We start from the raw sequence: 24,443 nt of genomic DNA on the forward strand, positions 1-24,443 counted from the left end.
TTACCAGTTGCAGCCAGACTTTATTAAAGGATGAGCTCATTTACATTTACAACAAAAACAGACGTTTCTCATTCACAGTTGTGGTTTCATTTGGTCTTTTTGGTTGATTAAAAATGCATGCTGGGATATTTGTTTACCTCGAGTTCACACAGAAGTCGGCCGCAGGATGAATACACACACAATCGTCACTCGTTGATATTTCAAAACCTGAGCAAATAAACAATCAGTGAGAAAGAAAGTGGTTGAACCGACTCTCTAAAATGCTTTTTTGCCATCATTTATGAGCCATAACTAAACCTCACCGATGCACGTAGCTGAAACTGGACCATTTTAGAGTCGAGACCTGTTGACATTTATATAACCCCCCATGTATAAGGAACAACATGACAGCTGTCTGCACATTCAGAGGTATTTCCTTCCAACAGCTTAAAATCCACTTTCTTTCTTTTACAATGTGACTTTTATCACGTTAACAGCCGACGGATCAAACTGTGGACCTTTTTTTTCTCCTGCAAACGAAACGATGCCCCAGAAGTCACACCAAAGAAAAGAAGAGCAGGTGATGAAATGGTAAAAAACAAACAAAAGGAATCAATTCTATGGAAAACCTGAGTTTCTGAAAAGAAAATCCTACGAAATAATAAAAATTCAAAGGTTGACATTATCTTTGCTGAATCTTATTGCAGTTCATGGTCCTGCAGCGTTGTGTGAGTAGTTATGGATGAAAAATGCTGCAAAGAAATTCACTTTAAATAGCTAAAAAAAACTAAATGACTGAAAAAAGGCACAAGCATGTTGGAAAAGCAACTTGTCACAGCACGAGTTTCATAAAAAAATAACACAATCTTTACAGAAAGGACAAGAGTAACTGGAGCCGCACGGGTCTTAAGAAATTCATATTTGAAAAAAAAAAGACTATATAAAAATATCAGCAGATGTAGACAACGTCATGGTTTCGCATCAACGTTTCGAAGCCACAATGTCAAAGCAAAATAAAAAATCCCACTTTTGTAAGAATTAAATAGAAGCCAAATAAGAGCTCAGAAGGGGGTTGGGGGGGGGGGGGGGGGGGGAGCGGAAATCGAGGCCAGAGGAAAAAAAGTGGTCACAATCCACGAGCTGAAAGTCACTGTAAAGAGATCCAGGAATGCTCGGCCCTCCCTTGGTAACCACTGTCACAGTGCCATCCAGCAAGGCACTTTTACAGCAGGCGATTGTTCCAGTGGAGCTGCATCAGTTACATGGAGACACGCGTCAAGTAGGTGAATGAACGAGAAAGAAAAGCGTTCCCTGGGCGATGTTTTGTGTCTTTTTTTTTTTTTTGTCTCTAACAAGGTTTCCTGTGTCCTCTCTCGGAACGCGACGAAGGCCGATATTTAACAACTTTTTAAATAACATTAAACGTTATGGCTATGCTGAAAATATACATTCTGACACTTAGAGATAGTTTGTTAAAAATACAAATGTGCAAAAGTTGTAAACAAATGGGATCGTCTATGTGTGTGTGGGGGAGGGGGAGTGGGGGGGGGGGGGGGGGGTCACAGCCTTGTGGGCTCTTCATCACTGTCACTGCAGTTACCACAGCAGTCCTGCAGAGGGAGGCACAGAGCAGAAGGTCACCTTGAGACCAAAGCAAACCACACTTTTTAGTGGGGGGGTGGGGGGGGCTTAAGGGTCTCCGATGAGGGAGGGGGTCCACTGACCTGCCGGCCGAAAAGCCGCTGCAGGAGTCCCTGTTTGGGCGGCGGGGACGGCTGTCCCCTCCAGTCCAGGTCGGGGGGGACGGTGCCGTCCTGGTGGAAAACATTCAGCTCCGTGAAACACTCAGTCTCGATCATCTGCAGACAAAAAAAACACTCTTTTAGTTTGATTTTATTTTTTTACCTAAATTGTAAAGCTTCACCTGTTTAGATATCAAATCTTTTCAAAATCTTTTTAAATCTTATATTGCAACATTGTAAATATGCAATTTTACAAATAACAGACGAATAAGGGAAAGATGAAGTGCATCTAAATCGTGTGCGTGAACGGATGACCCCGTGTCCCCGCGGATGTGTTTGTCTCTCGCCTCGTCCTGCCAGGGAATGGAGACGCAGCCCGTGGACACTTTGCTGTAGAACGACTCGTCTTTGGGCTCCAGCTCCACTCCTTTCACGGTGGAGAACTGCTCGATGTCCAGCACGTCTTTGCAGTAGATGGCCTGCGGCTGTGAACACACGAAACCGCTCACCTCAACACACTGTCGACCTCCGAGGAGGACGAGAAGACGACAACCCCCGTCGACGTCCTCGAGGTGGACGCTTTAAACCCCTCAGTCCTTACGTAACATAAAACCTGCAGCGCTCCCTCTGTGGGAAACCGCCCTGTTGCAGACGGCGCGCAGGGTAATTATGCGCGCTCTATTTAACACGCCTCCGAGATATTATTACTAATCACATCCACTAATTACACCACCTGTGCTGTAAATTGTGCATTTTATTGTGCATCTCTAAACTTTCCACTTTTTGAAGAGTGTTTGCTTTGTCGCTGGAGGTTTCGATTGAAGTTAGTTCCCTCTCACCAAACCACGAATGTCATTAGTCAGCATTAATTAGCTGCACTTTTGCTCTCGTTCATTTTTCTAACTACACCTGCACTCTCATTAATGAGTTATTAACTACACCAGTCTGAGGTGATGACGGCATGTCGGGCACTCACGTCGGGGGTGAAGGGCGCCTGCAGCATTCCCGCCACCAGGCGTTTGAAGTTGATGGAGCAGAAGATGGTGTGGGCTTTGACCTCAGACGCTCCGCCCCCCTGGCAGCCCGTCCTCTCCGCGGGATCTTTGGCCAGGAGCTGCAGCGTGGAAACGAAGACGGTTACAAACAACGGGGGAAGGGGACCAGAAACCCGGAGGGGGGGAAAGGTTCAGAACCAAGTGGTCGGTGGTTTAACGTCTGTGGAGAACTCTTAGCAGGTTGAGATGAGAAGTCCTCCGACGTTCCACTTGAGGAGAGAGCTCAGCGTGCCTTCATGCACATCATCTGGCTGAGGCCACGGATCCTCACCCAGGACATGGACTAACTAGCCAGAGCGTCTCTTCTCCGGAAGAGTGAGGTAATCAACGAGAATATAGTAAAATCAGGAGCTCGCGCAGATGGCGACAAGCGGATTTGGCCCGCTCCGACGCCCACCCACCATTCTACAGAGGGACTTGGCGTCCTCGGAGAACTTGCTGGAATATTCCTCCTCCACCTCCCTCACGAGCCGCTCCACCTCCTCCCTCTTGATCTTCTTCTTCCTCTGCTGGAAGGGGGACTGGCCCTCGATCATCTCGTACAGCAGGCAGCCCAACGCCCACCAGTCGGGGCTGAAGGTGTAGCGCTCGTTCTTCACCACCTCCGGAGCTGGAGGAGGGAGGGAAGGGGAGGTACAGCAGACGGAGCGTCAGCGTCTCTTGGAGACGAAGTTGTTAAAACTTTTTCGGAGGTCACTCACCCATGTATCCCACCGTCCCCACCCGTCCCTTGATGGTCTGTCCCTCTGGGACGTGAACCGCTAATCCAAGGTCCGATATCCGGATGTGGCCTGAGGACACACAAACACACGCACACTAACATCGAGAAGATGCAAGAAAAGCCGCAGTTCTGTTCGGATTAATACTGATCTGAGGAACCTTTTGACCTTTATGCTTCCTGGTGGCAGCAGCTTCGTCCTCATTGTTTCAGTAAAAAGTATTGCGTGATTTATTGTGTGCTTTAGACTCCAAAGAACAAACTTAGGAAATCGTCTGGAATCTGTCCAAACCAAACTCACAATCATTAGTCGTGCATCTTTTTGGGGAGATTCGTAATGAATGTCATACTTTGTATACTTTTAATACAAACTGTGACAAAACTCTTCACAGACACTTGTGCTGGAGTGAGAGCGCCATCTGGTGATTCTTAGTTGAAAAGTCATACAAACACCTGACTTATTTAGAGGACAATTCCGTACAGAAACAGCTTTACAGGATTAATAACACTGCATAATACGTATACGGATAAGATGTAGAACTATGATGAGAAAGGGAAGGAACTTTACGCCATAAGTGCACGCAGGGTCCAACATAACATTTCAGCGATTCACTGAATTAATTAAGTGCCAAATGCAAATGTAAAAAGATACATTTAAGCCCACTGCAATACATTGGAATTTAAAATGAATTTATTATTGGAAGCAGCCGCTGACAAAACGATCTCAACTCAATTTCACTTACGTTCTTGTTTCAGAACTTTCAACGGCCTCTCAAGGATCTTAAATCCTCTGAACCATTGAGCAAACGTCCTCCGATGACGAAGACCATGTGATACTTTGCAACGCTCCAGAACCAAATAGGGACTTTTTTTTTTTCCTACTTCCAGATCCAACGGTCAAATTGTGACCATTGGCCCTTTCTGATTCATTCTCCTCGTAGCGCTGCTGCTCACCGTGGTCGTCCAGCAGGATGTTCTCCGGTTTCAGGTCTCTGGGGGACGGAGCAGGAGAGAGCAGAGTGAGAACAAACACCGGCTGAGAGGACGGGGGGGGGCGGGGGGGACGGAGGCCGCTGACCTGTAGACGATGCGCTCCCGGTGCAGGTCCTCCAGCCCGCAGCAGATCTCCGCCGAGTAGAAGATGGCTCTCTTCTCGTCGAACCCCGCGTCGCCCATGTGGTAGATGTGAAACTTGAGGTCTCCTCCGTTCATGAGGGTCAACACGAGGCAGAGAGCGTCCTTGGTCTCGTAGGCGTACGCTAAGCTCACCTGGAGACAGAAGGACGCTGCTAAAGTACGACCAAGGCTAAAGTGGTGGCATCAAACTCTACGAACAACATTAAACGTTGTCTAGATCTGTCGGACAGAAGAAGACATCTACAGACAGCATATAGTGTTGTGAGAGTGAATTTTCAAGTTTAGTTGGAGTATACTTAAACTTGATTCATTCTTTTTTGTACACAGGTTTGAATTAAAGTAAAAATCCTCATTAAATCAAGTGTAAAATCCCTCATTGAGCAGCAGAATTGCTCGTTTACGCGTGCAGAGTGACATTCAGGAAGCTGACGACGCCGTGGGTCGCACGTCCCCACGAACACAACCTGCAGGCCAACTCCTCTAATGAAGTGTGTGTTTTTACATTGAGCCCTTGCTGAACCCTGAGGGACTCCTCTGGAGTCCAAATCAAACCCAGCAAGAACAAACCTCCGTGTTGTCTTTTAATTACTGCAGCTGTTGCGGACGTCAATGACCCGTTGATGTTTAAAGGACAAGCCGGGAGGCATATTTCCCTTTAGTCTGCAATCTGCATGAAAACAGCCAACGAGGAGACGAGATGCTTACTACAAATCTGCTGTTGACTTTCTCCAGGATCTGTTTCTCGTTGAGCGCCATGGACTCTCCTTTCCTCTTCTTTATCCTCTTCTTCTCCAGCTTTTTACAGGCGTACATCTTTCCCGTGGCCCTCACCTGACACGCACACACCTGAAGGGAAAAGGTTGAAGGAAATAAAAAAAGAAGCTCATCGACGGAGGGCTGTCTTTATGAATTTGTGTTTTTGTCCCCGGGGCTTTTATACGCCACCAAAATGTTGGAGTGTTTGAAACCCGATTGCGGTGTTTTTACAACTGTCCCCATTGCGTTAAATATTACTCCTCAGATCGGAGATGTTGTCGTCATCGATGCAGGCAAACGTTCAGCTACATGTTTAATCATGAGAAAGACGTTTAGTTAAATATAATATATATTATATTTTTCATTTTGATTTCTCCGTCCAGCGTGAGGTGCTATAAACCCGGACTCAGACGTAGAACAACACCCGACTGTCCTCGGACTTAAAGCTCAGGATTGCGTCTCTAAACGGCCATAACGAGTTAAATCATTTCAACTGGTTAGTGACTGGAGGGGGGAGCCCGCGCCATTAACTCAGGATGAAATGCTCATCTGTGCTGCTCGAGATAAGAGAGCGTCTGTTCACGGAGTCAGTACAGGGAGGAATTATACGCACGAGTAATCCCTTCAAACAATTTGGACTTTTGCAACTGGTCAATTCTCTAACGATCTCCAAAGGACTTTATAAATTTAGGCTTTCTTGTGAAATTTGTTTCACAAGAAACCGCAGAATAGTCCGTACCGGCGTTGTTATGGTGACGGATCCCATTGTTCCGGTTAGTCGCGGCCGTGTGCCGGTTGGCCCCGCCCATTCCCATTTATTTAATGATGTCATTCAACTTTCCAACCAGAGCATTTCTTCTGTGTGTCGGATTGATGTGTTGATTGATTCTTTAAAAATGGTCAGAGACACTGAATGCACCCACCTCGCCGAAGCCTCCTTTACCTAAAACTCTGTACTGTCGGAAGGTGTTTTTTGTCACCGGTTGCCTGTTGGGAGACAAAGAACAAACAAAATGAGAACTCGGACGGAAACACGTGTAAAGTCGAAATGAGCGTATCGTTAACATTATCTTGCTTTCTTGGAAATTGATGAATATATATATATATACACACACACACACACACACACACACACACACACACACACAGGAAGGAAAAGTCCTGGGAGGGATCATAAAAACAGTTTCTTAGTTCGCGCTCGCTGGAGGGATTTATGATGAGCACAAACGGGGCCTCTTTAATGATCCAAAGCCCCAATTAGCTGCTCCCTCTTGGAATCAGCAGCCCCTCCTCCCCCCCCACCCCCCCCCTCACCCCCTCTGAGGACGGGCTGCTCATTCGGGCAGGTGAATCAGCCTCGTTAAAAGAGGATGAGGCATTTGCTGCTTGATGGTGTGTCTCTCGTCTTAAAACGTCTTATTTCCTGCGCCGGTGGCGCCGAAGAGCAAACGGCTGCCAACCAGCTGACGGCACGTGCCTCGTTCGTCGCTGACAACGCACGCGCGGGCCGATCAAAAATCTCGAGATTAAATCAACCAAACAGTGTCGTTGGACCGGAAGCTGAGATAATGAAGAAAAAGGTCCCGTTTGCGTCCCGGCAGCGCATGTGAATGTGAGTCTTTCATCCCCCGCTTTCCCGCTGGCTTCCATCACGTGAGGCCCCGCGCGGCCCTCAGCGGGTCCCTCCTGCCCCTCACCATTACCCAGCAGCCATTACCCAGCCCCGTCCGATCCGGCCATTAGCGCGCGGGTGCACAAGTCCCTTCGGTGGGTCAGTCGATGCCTTAGTGGAGAGACCACGCTGCCTTAATGTGCTTTCGGGCCTGCAAAAAGCTTTCAGGAGTGTGCTGAAGAGTTGCTTCAGGTTGTTATTGCCGAAGGGTCTTCCGTCCTGTTCTTCATTTATCACGAGGGGACGTATGCACCTCTGGACGGAGCCTGTGGCTAGTCGGACTGGATGGACTGAAATATGAGGACTAAAACAGGCCTGACTTTTCAGGATTCATTTACCTTCACTGTGTCCTTCATCAATGGTTTCTGAAACGCTTTCTTGCTCACGTCAAACGATTATTTGTATTGAAAACGATTTAAAAGATGAATGGCAAAGACAGTGTTTGCACCCTCTTTGTTCCACTTCATGGTACAGGTGCTCCACAGGTGTGGCTGCGCTGTGGTCGGGGAGTCAACAGCTTCTGTTGTTGCCTAGCGACTGAGGATCAGCTGTTTGCGAAGCCCACAGCCAACTATACATTAAGAAAAGGGTGTTTCGCTCGTTTGTTTTCTTTGGTTTAGTTGCAGCAACATAAGCAGCAATTACCGTCTCTTCTTCCTCTCGCAAACATGTGCCGCGATGAAACGTTTGAACTTTGAATGTTTTCACTGCCGTCAGATTGGCAACGTAATTCTCCTCCAAAAGGGAATTTAATGACGCTGTAGTTGCAGAGAACTGCTGTCCGGGAACAATCAGATCAACAAACTCTATTAAAACTCCTAATGGCCGTTATTGTGACGAGATTAGTTTATTTTCCCAACAACAGATGAACACGTTTTCTGTTCATGCATTGGAGGCAGTCCAACTTTTTGAAAGTGTCGTAGTGACGTTTACAGCATATTCAGTTCACCTCATCTGACTCCACATTAAAAGACACTTTTGAGTGGGTTCGCTTCTTTTGCATTATCCTTTTTCTTCAGCACATTAACCCACAACCAGGCGACAAAGTTGTTCACGTGGGATCTATATTTCTTCATAGAGTAAATATAATGTAACTGTGCTTTTCTGTTGGATTTGTTTTCACAGTGCACATAATCCTGATCTTATCTTCTGTTTGCACGCTGGCTGGGACTCCTCGTCGTACTAAATAAACCAACACATATCAGCGTCTTCGCGCGGCGGAAACCAAACTGTGAAACTTTGCAGTCACTTGAACGTTGCACTGGATCCACCCCAGAAAGCGCTGAGGATATGAAGACACCGGGGGGAGGAAGGAATGAGGCAACTCGCTCAGCGTGTCGTTACTGGCTCTGCCAGAGGAGCTCAGGCCGAGCGAGCTGCTGAGGGCCGCGTGTGAAGTGATGGCATTCGCCGCGCTGGTGGCGCCCAATGGGCAGGAAAAGAAAAACAAACAAAAGACGAGAAAGAGAAACAGAATTTACCTCTCCAGCCATTTCCACTGGAGGAACCTGTTGTAGTACATGCTGTCGAGGTAGTCAGCGAAGGGCGCCACGCTCAGGTAGCCGTGGATCAATCTGGTTTTTAAAAAGAACACAGAAAAACAAACCGTCAGGTCATTTCTGTCCCACTTGATATCAACCTCCTCGAACTTTGGCTGAACTCTTTAGTTTAGATTTACTGGTAAAGTAACGACAAACTTAGACAGTTCACGCATCATAAAATAGGTCAGCTGATACACAATTTCAACCTTAAGGCACGTTTTTTTTTTATTTCAGTTTGGTGCAAAAGGCAAAAAGGTCAAAAGGTAAACTGGCACTATTAGAGAGCCGTGACGTGTAATAAAGAATAAACTGACAGGACGCGGAGTTGATGGTGTTAATATTGTGTACAGCACGGCCATTCACGCCGACGCATGAACAGAGCTTTAAGAGGATGTTACACAATGTCTGAGTGGTGCTGATGGAAACAACAATTAACTGGAAAACAGGCTAAATAAGTGTTTTCCTTCCGTTTAATCCACCTGGTATTTATTTGCTTACTATATTAGGATTTCTTATTACGTACTCTGCATAATGGCTGCACCGGGAACAATTTCATAATCTTTTCTTTTGGGGAGTGGATTGTTCTCTGCGCCACAGCAAAATGTTCCAACTTTGATTAACAGCCGACGCGCTCGGTGCTTCCCAACCGTCACCAACCCAACTTCCTCTTTTAGGAAACACTCGAGTTGCCAATCCGGAGTTACAAAAACAAGCCCCGATGTTACACGACGGAAGCGGCTCAGTCATGAGCTCCGTTTTCTCTCTTTTTTTTCGTGTCGCGTCTGCAGGCCCAGCGGTCCTCGCGCTAAACCCCAACTGCCTCCACCAACAGCACGCAACCGCGTGCATCTATACCGGAAGGGTTACCGGGGTTACCGAGTGAAATGCATGCAGGGATACTTGTCCGTCGGCCCCCTAAAGCGTCCTGGTTATAACCTTTTTTTCAATCCTTGGGGAATTGCTTGGAAATGCTTTCTCTCTCTCTCTCTCTCTCACACACACACACACAGATGCAGGTGTTTTGAGTTAACTCAATTCTACATTTTATTTCATGCTTTTACAAGGTTCAATCTAGTAAAACTTGCTTTGGTTTTTCTGGAGTCATATTTTTCCAAATCTACATTGTACATCATCAGATGCGTCCAGTTCATCTGTGGTTCAATGTCTGATGTTAAACGGAGGCAAACCCCAAACAATTGACAGACCCGGGTGGGACCCCTGTGATCTTACTTGGTGCAGTCTTTGAAGAGCTCTTTACAGGCCTCCTGCTGCAGCCTCTCGGCACACTGAGCCATCATCGCCTGCTCCACCTCGGGCACATAGTCCTCCACCTGCACCGCAAAAAAAAAAAAAAAAAACACACACACAACCGAGTCCCCGTGAGCACCGTGAGTCAAGCTCTGGCAGGAGGCTCACAGGAGAAAGCCGGATGAACTGGGTTTGAGACGGAGCAGATCGGCCGTGCGAGCGGGATAACGATCAGAGTTCAGCGTGTTTCGACTTGCAGGCACAGAGACGCCGGCGCAGAACAAAGACGCTGGGAACTATGAAGACAAACAGGCGGAGACTTGCGGAAATTCTGGTTTGAAGCCGCGTGAGTCAGTATCAATTAAAAAGAGAATGCTGACTTTTTATCCCGTTACCCCCCCCCCCGACAGTTAAAGTGTTCCCGGGGTGGTGCTGATGGGCCACCGTCCCCTCCATCCTGCAGGGAAACATGTGACAGAGCGCCACGAAAGCAGCAGCTACCTTTGGGTCAAAGTATTTGTTGACGAGCTCCTGCCCGCACTCCTTCCTCTTCTCGTCTGGCGCCACCTCGTACTCCGCCTGCAGGGGAACACATCGAGAGGGGGGTCAGACACTACGAGGCGCCCTGTAATCCACCCTCAGGTACCCGGATGAATAACAAAAGGTGGAGCTGGGCAATATGGTTAAAATCCACTTTAACACATGAATCGACATTTCTTTGTCCAATAATAATGCATAACGTAATAAGGCAAAATGAATAAACAAATCAACTCATTTTTAATGATTGTGGGGCGGTGATAGCAATTCTGTGTTTCCACTGAAGACCTCTGAGGGCCTTCATTACTCCAGAACCTCATTTAATATCTAATTGAAGAGATTTGTGGGGGTCCACACCCTGCAGCGCACCAGCTGCCGGTGTCCTCTCCGCCCTCCGAATCCCTCGCAAGTAAACCGAGCCCCGACTGGAAAACTCCAAAGTGCTTCCTCTCCCCGTCTGACAGGCGAGCGCCTGTAAAGTGATGCTAAGTGACAGCGGAGACGTTTGAAATCTCATTTTCCCTCTCTGGCACGGTTCTCTGAGAAGAGACGGGAAGCGGTTGTGGGGTGAAAGAGGGCATAACGGCTCGGTGAGCGACGCCGCCACTCGCTTTTCCCCTTTCGGCGGGTCGATGGAGCACAAATGTTCCTCTGCGGGCCGATGAAAGGACCCGGCGACGGAAGACGTTTGTACGTCTGAGGGGATTCTATCTGCAGGGGGCACACAAAAATGCTACCAAAACCACCACTTAACCTTTATTTATTACTGCAGAAACAGTGTTTTAGGTTCCATGGGAGGCTTGAAGGAGACGAGAACACGGCCCCCAGAGGATGAAGCGTTTACATCACGAGATACAAAGTAACACAACCACGGTCCAGATTAATTCATGTGGTCGGCACTTTGTTGAGCTACTTTTGGTTCGTTCAAGTTACATGTATCCACATAGTTTCCATTCACAATCTTTATCTGGAAAAGCAACAAGGAACTTTGTACAGGCGGAAATAAATGGTGCATCATTCAGTCAACTGCACACTCACAACGACGCAAAGCAGCATCGACGGGGCACAAACGCACTGTTGTGTGTTATCTTTCGCTCTGCTCACTACAGGAATGTTTTATTACAAAAAGAGGAGGGGGGGGGGGGGGGGGTCAAGGACTTGTTTTTCTTTCTCGCTCATTTCTTGCTAAGGAAGACAAGGAGAGGAGGTGAAGGAGAGAAAACTACTTTTTTAAACGATTGCTGAATTGTTTTAAGTTTTAACTGGTTGTGAGTCAGTTGAGAAGGACAATACCGCTCAAAGGTTTGGGGTCACCCATATCATTTTGTGTTTTCCGTGGAAACTCACACTTTTATTTATCAAAAAGATTGCAAAATGAATAGAAAATATAGTCAAGACCAGCACATCACCTCCACCGCGACTCTTCCAGCATCTTTTCACCTCTTCTGCGTCTCACAAATGTTGTTCTGTGTGACGCCTCAAACTTCCCTCTGTCCATGACACTTTTTTTAATCTTCCTCTGTCCAACGGCGGTGTACTTTGGCCCGTATCAACCTTTTCTCTGTGTGGGTCGGAGGTCGCCTCTTCACCGTGGACGTTGACGCCGGCGTTTTGCGGGCGAGTTGTGCACCGGGGACCGTCCCCTTCTCTCTCTCTCTACGCTGGTTGGAGCCCGGTTGTGCCGTTCTCTCCGGGGGGGGGTAGTTCACACCCGGGGAAATTTCTCGCATGAAATAGCCTTTGTTTCTAATAACGAGTTTCACATCATCAGAACTGTTTTCTGATCATCATCCATTAGTCTTCTAAGGCGATCAAGCAAACACAACGTGCGCCATTAGAACACTGGAGTGATAGTTGCTGGAAATGGGCCTCGATACACCTACGTATTTCATTTCTGATTAATTTAATGTTATGTTCATTGAAAAAAACAGTGCTTTTCTTTGAAAAATTTCCAAGTGTATATGAATGAATGAATCATTGAGTGACACGACTACTAGATACAACCATGGAGAGCAAATATGTCTTTCATTTGAATGAACCCCAACGTGGGCCGGTTCTCACGTGGGACCTGCAGGAAGTTTAATTATCCCGAAATGCGCTGCGGAGGAAGTCAAGTTTAATATTTGTTTTAATGGAAAACGTGAACTTTTGACGCCTGGAGAGAAAACTGCGTCAGTGTGTCGATGCCATCTTCTACCCCCCCATGTTTTAAATGCAACACACACACACACAGAGCTCTTACCACAGCGTCCAGGAACTTGACGCAGCGCCTCAGTTCGGGTTGAGTCTCGCAGAACTGTCGGAACAGCAAGCGTCCGATGGGCTGCCGCTCGCAGAGGCTGCTGTAGTCCTTTTCTACGCACAGCGGGAGAGATGCAATCCGCTTATTACAACACGCATTCAGCTGTATTCTATTCTTTACCTTCCTGTTTGTTCCTGTCTGGTTTATTTTACCCATCAATTCATAATCCTAAAGATAAAAGGGCTTAAAATGAGGAACGATATTATCTCATTACCCAGAATGCTTGTTGGTTCATTTGTTGCCGCTGTGACGTGTAAAAATGAACTCAACAGTGGTTATACTTTTAGAAACCCGTCTGGTCACAGTGGATTGCAACACAATATGCGGTGAATGACGGTGACGCTTTTAATAGTCAAATACCAGCACATTTGCATGAACCTGCAGGAAGGAGCGGTGGAAAATGGGACCGTTTGAGAAAAAAATGAATTGCAGGAAAGACGAAAACAAAGTTTGGTGGACAATCTTAATTGTGAAAGGTTTGGACACTTTCTCAAGATGAAAGCAAAGACTTTTGACTCTGCGCTGCATCTCGGGCTGTTTGTGTTCATCCGCCCAGTTCGAGACAAAGAAAACCCAACAAGGACATTTCAATTTGCATTTAGGACTCGTGTGGATGCAAAGCTACTTCTGATGCTCCTTTAACAAACAAATGTGACTCTGCGAGCGATCTGCAAGTCAAACCATTTCCATCCGTACAACCAGACATCCGGTCCGGACTCTCTGAAGGTAATGACCCGAAAAAGAGAAAAAAAACACGCGCAAAACTCTCCAACACAGCGACAGACAAAACGTGCTAAAGTGGAGAAGACGTCCTGCACATTGAAACCTCTACAGACGGCAGCTGGTTCTCGCTTCCTTTGCTCTCGGCTACGCCGCCACGACGTCTTTGTTCTACTCTAATCATCCCCTCTCCGTCCTCTTTGCTCCGGCGTGCTTCCTACATCCTGGTGCAAAGTGACCGGGGAGCGATCGATGCAAAGTGAATGGGAGCCGAGAGCGGAAAAAAAAAAGAACAATGGAGAAAGCGCCTGAGCAGTGAAGTGCAAGAAAGACTGGGCTTAAATAATGATCATTTCTATCGGAGAGTGCATGGCGCCTGTTTAACCCACTCATCTCCTCTCAAAAACACCAGAAATTAGCTTCATCCCTGCAGCCCCCCAGCCGGCCCCACACCGACTACCCATGCGTAAGGTGGGACGTCCCTCTGTTCCGGGAAATGTTCCTTCGTGGTTGTGGATCACTGGACCTCCACAATCCCTGGAGGTGCGACTGTACATCATCACACAGAGAGCCTGCACAAGGGGGGCCCACTGTGGGGCCCCCGGGTCCCCTGTTCCCCCACAGGGAATCCGGCGCTCAAAGCTACGCAGCACTTAAAACACAGCTTCAGAGGCGCGAGCGTGGCTGCAGACTGAGGATGAACAAGCCGCCGCACGTCGGCATGGTTCTTGACACTTTTACAGCTGACGTCACCAAAAAGGTGTTTGTGCATGTTGGCAGCAGAAATGGAGATTTAGCCACGGCCGCCCTGAGGAGTTTTAGGTATTAATCCAACATAGAAAAGCATCAAAATGTCTGGTTGCAACATGTTAAGAGGTCAACAGCAGACTCGAGTTCCAGAGAATCCCGGTGTTGCAATTAAACCGTGTTAACTGGTGACTTTCCGCCGACTGATGCTCGTAGGACTTCCAGGAAGTCGCTGCCATGGAGGATCGACGCGGAGGATTAAACCGCTCCATCTTAGAAACTGGATCCTCAAAAACAAACTGAATAACAACATTTTCACCATGGATTACAAGCTCCTTTTATGCTCAGCTTTGACCAAATCAACTCTAAATCCAGTGTTTGCAGAGAGAGAAAACGGGCACATTGGTGCTCGGTTTCCTGCATGTGTCACTGAGAAAGCAGAACGTGCGCACTTAACGCGGCAGCCGCAAGAACCACGTGGGTAGAGAGCGGCGGTGCAGGACAATAGAGACGTGTCATGTGACACCAAAACTTTCCCTTGCATTGCATGTCATTTAGCTGCCGCTTTTATCCGAAGCGGCAATAAGTGCATTTCACTTGGTCGGATGGCGGCAGCGGGGAGACCTGCCAGGAGAGAGCTGCAGTACCCCAGGTGGGAGACGACAGGAGCCTTGGCTGTTGGCTTCAACAATTGCAATTGCCTGTTCCCTTTTGACCAAAGCGCCCCTGCACACATGACTTCACGCCGATTTGGGAATCACAAATGTTGCATTTGTGCTCAATGAGCCGACGGCGCGGAAACAAGTGTCTCTTTATTGTGGACGAGGTGAAGAATATTGCGAGCAGAAGACTTTCTGGGAAGCGGTGCTGGACTTACTCAGTGACGCGGGTTTGCTTTTAAACGTGCAGGGACACACGGCATTAATCTTCCACAACACTGCATTTCTCTTTTAAGGCACAAAATCTACTTTGCCTGCGCGGTGATAACGCACAAGAAGAAGACAATCAGAAGTGAGAATAGAGGAGACAATCTGTTTCTCACAAACAAGGAAGTGGACAGTTTCCTGAACGTCTTTCTGGAGACTGCCTCCCACTCATCTTTCTTCTGCTTTCACAAAAATCGCAGAGAAGAAAATTCTGCACTAGCGAATCGCTTCGTGTATCTAGTTTTGCACAAACAGCTCGGAGCCGAGTAGACCACAAGACACTGAAAACCACAAGCACCTAAAACCGCTCCAATATAAACACTTTACTTTTATTTTTTTTTACTTTTTTAATTCTTCTGATCAATTTTTTTTCTCACCATGTCTCTGTTGCAGCTGCGATCCTGTGATAATTTCCCCACTAAGGGGACAAATAGAGTATTATCTCTGATCATCGTCTTATTTCCATTTACGCGTCTCGCACCATCTCACCCTCACGTTTTACTTTCCCTTTCTTAACATCATTCTGTGTTTCATCTCCTCTGACTTGTGACATTTGCTGATCTTGCTGAGAGGAGATTCAGATTAAAGCTCATTTCCATTCCACTCTTCGGGAAAGTAGCAGCTCTGTTTCCTGGAGGAATAAAAAAAAGTATCTGATGTCGATCGAGTGACCAAAGAATCCCAGAAGTTAAATAGGAACCGAACCGAGATATAAACGTCTCTTTTCTGTGGCGGAATGAAACGTCGGTTCAACGCACGACGTGCAGGTTTAGTTCCTGTGTAATATTTGAATACATGTTGAAAAAGGCACCAGCAGATGGACACGGACACAAAGTCCACTAATCCTGTCTGCAAAGTAGACGTATCTGCATTTGAACAGCGTCATCAGATTAAGCGTGTTCATGTGGCATTAGCGAGTCCTCGTTTCAGTGATAATAACATTACCAGTCGTAACAAGGTTACAAGGCGAACACAAGGTTGTAACGTAGGTTGAAGCCCCTTCTCGCTACACAAAACAACATACAGGACGTATACAAATATTCTTATACTAGATATGATCAAATTAAATAACGTATAATGTGTATAACTATCCTTATATTTATGCCCAGAGAGTCCTCTGGCACAGCCTGAGTGATGCTGAACACATGTGGAAGCAGTCTGGAGGCTCAGACCTCATAAACCTTTAGCCTGGGCCCCCGGGGGCCCCCGGGGGCCCAAGGGTCCGGGGACAGATCCGGTCTGGGAGACAATTTTAGAAAGCTACTCACATGATTACATGTTTATGATCATTTTAAGTTCTCACGATGCCGCAAGATTCGAGTAAAATGTATTTTTACGATAACCACAGTGCATAAATTGGCCTTTTCAGAGGGTTATGTGACAATAGAGTTTTACTAAATACGTATTCCTGCCTTCAAATGTTCAGGAGCACTGCCAAATAATGCTAAGAACCCGTCCTGTGACGGGTGTCAAGCCGAAAAGTACCCAGAAACTATGAATGTCATAAATGTCTTGAGGCCGATCTTATGCACAGTGGTGCTTTTAGACTGCGCGGCCACTGCCATGCTGACAGACTCACAATGACAACATGCTGATATTTCTTTAAAGCCAAAGCAAAGATATGCTTAAAGGAAGCTCTGCAGTTGGACGAATGAGGTATTGAGATATATTATAAATATTCTGAGGAGCAAGAACACCAAAACCAAAAAACTATGACTACGTCGATGCCTTTCCTCTTTTGTTTCCGGAGGCAGTGTGTGTGTGTGCGCGCGTGTGCGTGTGTGTGTGTGTTATCACAGGCTGCCATCCGTTGGTCCTTACGGCTTCTTCTAAAAGGAACGTCTGCCCAGCCATGTGGCCTGTGGCCGGATGCATCCAATAGCAATTCATCTGACCCATCTTATGTTTTCAGGTTATTTCTAGGAATGATTTCCTAGAAACCTAAAAAATGCAATGCAACGGTATTCATGGTCGACGGCAAACAAACTAAAACTGGAACAAAGGGTGTTGACAAAGTTCTCAAAGTTAACCTCGGTGCTGGTCCCGGCGCTCCGGGCCAGAGGAGGAACCTTGTTGCTTTAGTTCTTGGTACTTGTGTTGTCTCTAGAAATAAAACTAAACAAAGAGTCGTTTGATGCGTCTCTCAGGACATCCAGACCCTCGCTTCAATCACATGTATCGGCGTCCACTTTTGTTTTGGCGACCCGCCATCTTGACCAACAGCGTTGTTTGCTGACCACGATCGCAGACTTCACTGCGAAACAGTTTACGTGCCTCGTGCCTTCTGTCCTCCTTCCCCTCCCGGCTGGGTCAAAGGTCGTACCAGAGAACGAGAGTAGAGCGACTACGTCACGAGTCCATTTCATTCTCACGCGTTGTTTTGGGGTTTCCCGTTTTATTTTGACCTCTCATTCCAGATAACGTAACTTTTTGTCAGAGCCAGTTAGTATCAGTTCCTCCGTAGCTTTCCAGCATTGTTTCCTTAATAAATTAAACTATAGTAAAGCCAAATGATTACCAAAACAGCTGCATTTTAATCTACAATTTAACGTAGCGTAGCGGGCTGAGGGGCGGGATCAGTAGACCAGAAGGCTGGGAAGAGAAACAGCTGATCTCGTCACTCGTCCCTGTCGAGCAGGGAAGCTGATCAGAGAGACGAGCTGACTCAATATTTTTTGGTCTCTGCAAAATATTAAGTTACGGATAAAAAACCAGCAGTTGCACTGAAATCAATGTTAATAGAAACCTTTGTGGCGCTCAAGCCAAACAAACGTTGCAGTATTGACACACACACAGCGCTCAAGAAAAATCCAATAATTGAAATCACAAACCCCGGTAGCCTTTTACCCGTTTTTCTCATCCGGCCCCTGCACTTTCCCTCCCTTCCTCTTGCGCCTGTATATATATATATATTTATCGGAGTTATTCTGCCTGGCCTGGTATCAGTTACTCTGGGCTCTAACCTGCCGCCTGGTCAAACTAAAGCACGCCGCGTGAGACGGCGTGAGCGCCAGTCCGCTTCCTCTCTCTGCGCAGGCCGCAGTTTCTCTGTGGTGCCACTCGAGCGAGACGCTTTTTCTTCTCTCGCTTTCCTGCAGGCTGCATGCGTTCACAGATCTCACGCGTTTGCCTTTTCCTGACAACATCTTTAGGCAAAAACACGATCCTCACGATTACGAAAGAAACCGTCCGTCTTGATAAGTTGATGACCAAAGAACCCAAATGAATGAAAGTAAAACTGCGGGCAACTGGCTTCAGGATGTATTGATACATTGATGGATACATTTAGACGAAACGGTGCAACGTGTAACACGTAGCAGTCGAAAGATGAACTTGACATTATCGGTTTCATCCCTCTGCCCCGAAGACAAGAAGCACAGGTCGTCAGTCGCGTCAAAGCCTCGCCTATTGGAAACAAGCTGCGTCTGTAACCGTAAACTGGGATTCTAAGAGGAGCCATTAGTGGACGTCTCCTGGCTGCCTGGAGCCAGATCTTACACGTCGCACCATTAAGATGCCGGAGTGCCCGCTGCACTTCCTGCAACCGCAACGTCCGCGGTCATATTCCTAAAAAAAAACGCCCGTAAGAGCAAGAAACACAAGTGACCTTCGCCGCCAGCAGGGCTGCAACTATCACACATGATCTATATTTGATACATAGTTTGGGAGAAGGGGCAACAGGCCAGCTAGCAGTTAGCAGTTAGCAGCTAGCAGTTAGCAGCTAGGCGCCACCTGAATGAGGTAGAATCTGCACATCGGCCGTTGGGTTTCATCACAACCACAAAAGCTAGTAAGTGGTCATTGATTGGTCCAATTACGAATGGTTTGATTTGTTTTTGGCCTTCCCTGTTTTATAGTCTGTCTAAAGAGATCATTTGACATTTTGGTAAATACATTGTTTTGTTTTGAGGTGAACGAGAGGATCGATACCACTTCGATGTCTGATAATGAGGCTGGAGCCAGTCGAGTGTAAAAGAGCGCTCCATCCATTCCTCCCCTTTTTATAAGGTCTGCTGCTGAGCAAATGGATATCTGGCATCCGGATGAATGGATCTCTATTTTTATAAAGTATAATCAGGCCAACATTGCTACAGTGAGGAAATAAAATCAACATCGATCATATAAACTCAGTGCAACACGATACGTGAAGAAATACTGAAATATTAACGTGTGGTAGATCAAAAAAACAGAAAGCAGTATGACAAATCTGGGTGGAATAATAATAATAAGCGTAAGATGAGCTCCACATAGAGCCTTCAGAGTGAATCAGAGTAATAATAATAAATAAATCATACATTTAAATCCCCGCCTGGTGGCTTTGAGGTGATTCCCCCGATACGAAGAACAAGAAATCATAATCATGTAGTCATCCTGTAGCAATGTACGGCTGAGATTTAGTTAATCAATCTGACCCTGCCCTCTACGTGACGTGGCACCGCGCTGGCCGGCGCTCACGTGAACAAGTTAAAAAAAGAAAGAGACAATTAAAAGATGAAATTGCAGAATGAAACAGTGGAAAGCGGGAATGCTACAGCGGGTTTGAGAGGGGCCGTCCACTTTGAAATGTGGAGGTCTGCTTCTCCCCCACTTGAGGTCTGGTTAACTGATGGGGCTGTTGAGAGGTACGTGGTAACCATGGATACAAGCGGTGTGGTTCTGTGTCCCGAGGAGGCCGCAGAGAGAAGGACCACAGATCTTACCTGTGGTCTGTCGCAGCTCTTCACACAGGCTGATGTGGGGGAACTGCAGCAGCTGCTTCCACTTCTTGCTTTTTCCTTTTCTGTTCCCGCCGCCTCCTGCAAAAGCAAACGTGTTAATGAAAGGACAACGAGGGCAGCGGCCGATTAACGCGTGGGCATTTTGAGAGCGCTGAAGTCCAAACTCGACGGGAGGCTTTGGAGCCACCACGTCTTTGGGAATTCACCCCCCCCTGGGAAAAAGGTCAACGCAACGTCCTCACGCAGGTACGCTCGCACGCGTCTTTTGTGTTAGGCTGTTTCTTAAGAAAACCGCAGCGCAGATAACACCAGCGGGCCGACGTCACTCGTGCAATCACAACAAAGCGGAGAGAAAAGCCCCAGAGGAAGTTCCTGTCGCCGTCGCCGCTCTCCGGTTGCTTGCAAAGGCTTTCGCTCACAATCGCTCGCAAACGTTCTCAGGTTGCATTTCTCTAACATGAGGATCGGCTCCTTCCTTTCTTTTTATTTTTTATATCGGAGTTTTGGCCAGTTCCTGTAAACATTTGAATTCACTGGCTTTAATTTGTGTGACACACATTCAGGCAGAAGCAAGATGTCGGACATTTTGAATTCATCTTTTAGGAGGGAAAAAAGAATGATGAATTCTAACAAATAACAAACTCATTAATTATTGTATCACGCGTACTTTAACACTACTTTAAATCAACCAAATGTTTGGTCCTTTAGCAAATCGTTGGTTAAATGCCTTTAACGTGAATAGCACTCGGTGTGAGTGGGCTTAGAGTGGCGTTTTATATTGAGAAGTACGCCGATTAAAGAGTTCGACTGCGCTCAATGCTCGTCTCCATCGCCACGGTTACTCGACAAACTCTTGACTGGTCATTTGTTTTCCGATCGGAGATGCGGGGGCCGGTCTTCTCTCCACAGCGCCCGCCCCCCCGTGTTTTCATCATCCGCCGTCGTACCTCCACAATCCAAGATGGCGCCCGCGACGGCGGACGCACAGTCCCCCGGGGGTGCGCTGGCGACGGAGGGACGCTGGGGACACAGCGGGCGGCCTCACTTTGGGATTTGCCATTCAAATGCCTCAGAACGTGAATCGCGATGGCTCCGATGCAAAGCGGGAGGCCTTGTTTGTGCCCGGCAAACACATGATAAGATCAGCCAGCGAGCTGATTGATAGCGATGCCCCGTTGCGTGCGTTGGACGGAAATGTAAATCGAGACAACCTGTCATGAGACAGGCGGGCGCCCGAAAAAAAAAAAAAGAGACTCTCCACCAAGTGATGAACTACTGCTTGATTAGAGTGAAATCAGCTCCGAGTCGTGGAGGAGGAGGCGCTGCCACACCGGCACGGCGGGTCTGAAGGGCACCAGAGCAAAATGATACGGGATCTGACAGGTGAAATAAACTGGTTAAAACATTTGTTTTCAAAGATATTCGGTGTTTGCAACGTGGGGATTTCACACCCAGAACCGTCACATCGACTGATCCTGCTCAGATTTGGCTGAGACGTTCAGACGCGAAAAGCAAACAAACCCGTGAGGTTGCTGGTAGAACTTTGCTTGTGTTGTAATCTGCTGACATCTTTTACTGCAGACTTAGCCTCTTAGCATCAGGGACACAAGTGGTCTTTCCCTGTGTAAACGTCCCCTCATCTATCACATGTCCCCATTCTCCGTCTCCAGGAAGAAAATGATTTTATCTATGAAAAGATCTTCTTTCCTGAAACACAAGACAATGCATCAGCTGGTTGTTGAACGCTGAAGCGTGAAAACTGCTGATGGATCCATCGACGTTTTCAACGATTCGTTGATTAACCGTTACGTTATGAACAATTGCCTCTGAAAAGTGACGCTGGTACGTCTTCAGATGAGACCAGCAGAACTCCAAGAATACAATTACACAGATAGAGAAGTTACCCACCAGTAAAGGGGCTGAAACTAAATGTGACAAACACCGAACCCTAACCCTCAGTAAAAGGAAAAAGGTGTTGCATCCTATTTATCATCATTACTAATAAATGACATCATTCCTCTTGAGAATTAAAGGATGCATTCATGAACAGTTGAATTCAGTGTCATACACTCAAGGATTGGCGGGTTGTGCCGGCGTCGCAGCAAATACCCAGCACCAGATTAGGAGACACTCATACATCTGATCAGAAACCAGGATCACAGCAATCCGCCTCGGACCACAAAGGGGTCAGCGGCCCCACAGTCACAGAATCAGTCGATGAGGAGAGATCGACCTCCATTTGACGGCCGCCTCGCTGCGTCCCACGTGATTGAAACCAACGGGGGGAAAAAAGAAACACGTCAGGAGAAAATGACCGACTAATAGATTTACCGCTGGGTATTTATAGGTCCACGCCGAGCAATTTCTTTTAGGGGGGCCTGTCATGACGTCTGCCATGATCAGGAGACGGGGGGGGGGTGGAGGGGGGGCCCTGAGAGAGGGACAGCTGTCGCACAGATGCTACGCTCTGATTGGCCAGTCAGCATCGGCCCCATCTCGATTTCGGCAGCCGGGCGGCGGAGAGGAGGTAAACCAAAAGGTTTCTCTGTCGGCTGTGAGATGATGACTGAAACGAAGAGGATGGATTCTACATGAGGACACCTGTTGCCTCCTCAGGTCCTTCATTCACATCGGTGTGGAACGCTGGCGTCACAATGCAGTCTTTTTTTTGGGGGGGGGGGGGGGGGCATTTTAAGTCCTGTTTTCTCACTTCCTGCCATTTTAAACCATGAATGGGAAGACGGCTGGCGCTTAGAAAGGAAAACTCCGCCCTAAAACCTCAACAGCAAAAAACTGCTTTGTTCAAATTCTATAGGTCCTTTGTGGATGAAGGAGTGTTTCAGCTTTTTAGTGAAGCGTTTTCACCAGGGGAGATATTACCCTCAAAATAAAACACCAGCATACATGCAAGAACTTTGCCAATAAAACGAAGCCGGAGACTTCTATAAAAATGAAACGAGAAGGAGAACAAGAATTTGAAATGGACTTTCTATCTATTACAATTGAATTTGTTCTACATTACGTCACATTCCAGGTTCATTAGTCTTAAGTATGTTTCTTGTTCTGTGTCTGCCATCTTGGCCAGGACCTCGTGAATGAGTCTCAACGGGATCATCGTCCCGGATGAATAAAGGTGAACTGACCCGAGTATTTTCTACTTTCCACTTTACCACAGTGCATAATGACAACGTCGACGTAAATTGCAGTTTATCCTGCTATTTCAATGATGTGATTATATATTAAAACGAAGTCTAGTCAGGACAAGTCACACTTTTTGTTCTTTTATGCACAAAGATCATCTTGTCTATGCTTCTGGTAAGTAAGAGGCGGTGCCTTGCTCATGGGCACTTTGGCCGGGGCAGATGGGTGCCAGCACAGAGGCGTGACCCCTGGGTCAAAAACGACAGGCCAACAGCCTCATCTTCTCATGCCCACCCTGCGGCTGGCTCAATCTCTGTTTCCGGTCCCCAAAACACTGCAAACCGCCCATGCGTTTGCCCAGAGTGCAAAACCGCTGTGCAGCACATCTGCTTCGCCTCGACATCCTGTTTCGCAAAAGCGAGATGACGACGCTGCAACTTGAGCGAGGGAAACCCGGCGCGTCGCTGCCGTGTCGCTCGCTGCAGACCGCTCGACCCCCCCCCCCCCCCCCCCCCCCCCCCCTTCCGGACCTCTCGCACCGCACGGACACGATCCGAGCCTCGCCAAACTCCATTCAAAAATCAGGCAATTTAACGCGCCAGGTGATTATTGCATTCGCCACACGGGGTTCAACGGCGTGCATGAATTAAAAATCAATATTTCATTACGTGTCGCTGGCTTTTGCACCCGGGCCGTTTGCCCTGGCCGAGCCCCGAGGGGTGTCGCGCGTAACGCAGCGACGTTATCGGGCAGTTTATGAAGAGTCGACCGTCACAAGAACAACACGTTGTATCCCAATCAAGTCCTCCACGCGACCATTCGCATCCCGAAGTGGATATCAGTTGCTAAAGAGTTAGCCGGAGTCTTTAGAAAGGAAAAAGCTCGTAGGCGCGCGCGCGGAAACGCCGGAGAACTTTAAATCGCTAAAACGGAACATGGAGTTCGGCGTATTAGGGGGGCGACATCCTGTTCGCGTTGAGCCGCATCATCAAAACTTCACCGGCTTCGAGGAAGTGCGGCAACAGTCTATTAAAACACATTTGTCGTTTTTAAAACTCGGCCCTGCATCCGTACCTTCCCGTGCTTTCAGCAGCACCGTGTTGGCCACGATATTCTCCAGCTCCATGTCGATGCTCGCCCGGGGTCCGCGGGCTTCTTGACTGCGTTCGCTCCACCGGGGCAACGCTGATGCTGTCCGGGGTTACAACAGACGGAGCTCCTGGCCGCCCCACCACCACCACCCCCCTCCCTCCCCAGCCCACCCCCCACCGCGGGCGTCAACGTCAGTTTATCCTCCACAAATACCGTCCGGCCGCCCTCCTCCCGCCGCCCGGGCCAAGGAGGAAAAATGAGAACCCTCCGGTGGTGCCTTCGCGCAGCTCTGTGCGGCAGCGAGCCGACGGTGCTCACCTCTTTCTCCGCCTCCCACCTCCCGTCTCCCCGCCCCGCGGCCGCTGTCACAGAGCAGGAAGGAAGACAGACGTCTCACTCCGTCCGAAGATTT

The 24,443-nt window shown here is 47.7% G+C and overlaps 1 protein-coding gene across 1 annotated transcript; it reads right to left on the bottom strand.

The window, feature by feature from the left end:
* Positions 1-24,443, bottom strand: grk6 (G protein-coupled receptor kinase 6). The gene is made up of 16 exons (XM_040181722.2): positions 24,014-24,443; positions 19,781-19,876; positions 12,628-12,740; positions 10,350-10,427; positions 9,831-9,931; positions 8,541-8,633; positions 6,311-6,374; positions 5,337-5,477; positions 4,573-4,763; positions 4,449-4,486; positions 3,478-3,567; positions 3,178-3,386; positions 2,698-2,835; positions 2,069-2,206; positions 1,704-1,838; positions 1-1,589 (listed from the first exon to the last, which is right to left on the bottom strand). Exons 1-16 carry the CDS (start codon positions 24,063-24,065, stop codon positions 1,539-1,541), a joined length of 1,728 nt encoding a protein of 575 aa, XP_040037656.2. The 5' UTR covers positions 24,066-24,443; the 3' UTR covers positions 1-1,538.

Source organism: Gasterosteus aculeatus, chromosome 7, assembly GCF_964276395.1.
Source record: "Gasterosteus aculeatus chromosome 7, fGasAcu3.hap1.1, whole genome shotgun sequence".
Taxonomy (NCBI): Eukaryota; Metazoa; Chordata; class Actinopteri; order Perciformes; family Gasterosteidae; genus Gasterosteus; species Gasterosteus aculeatus.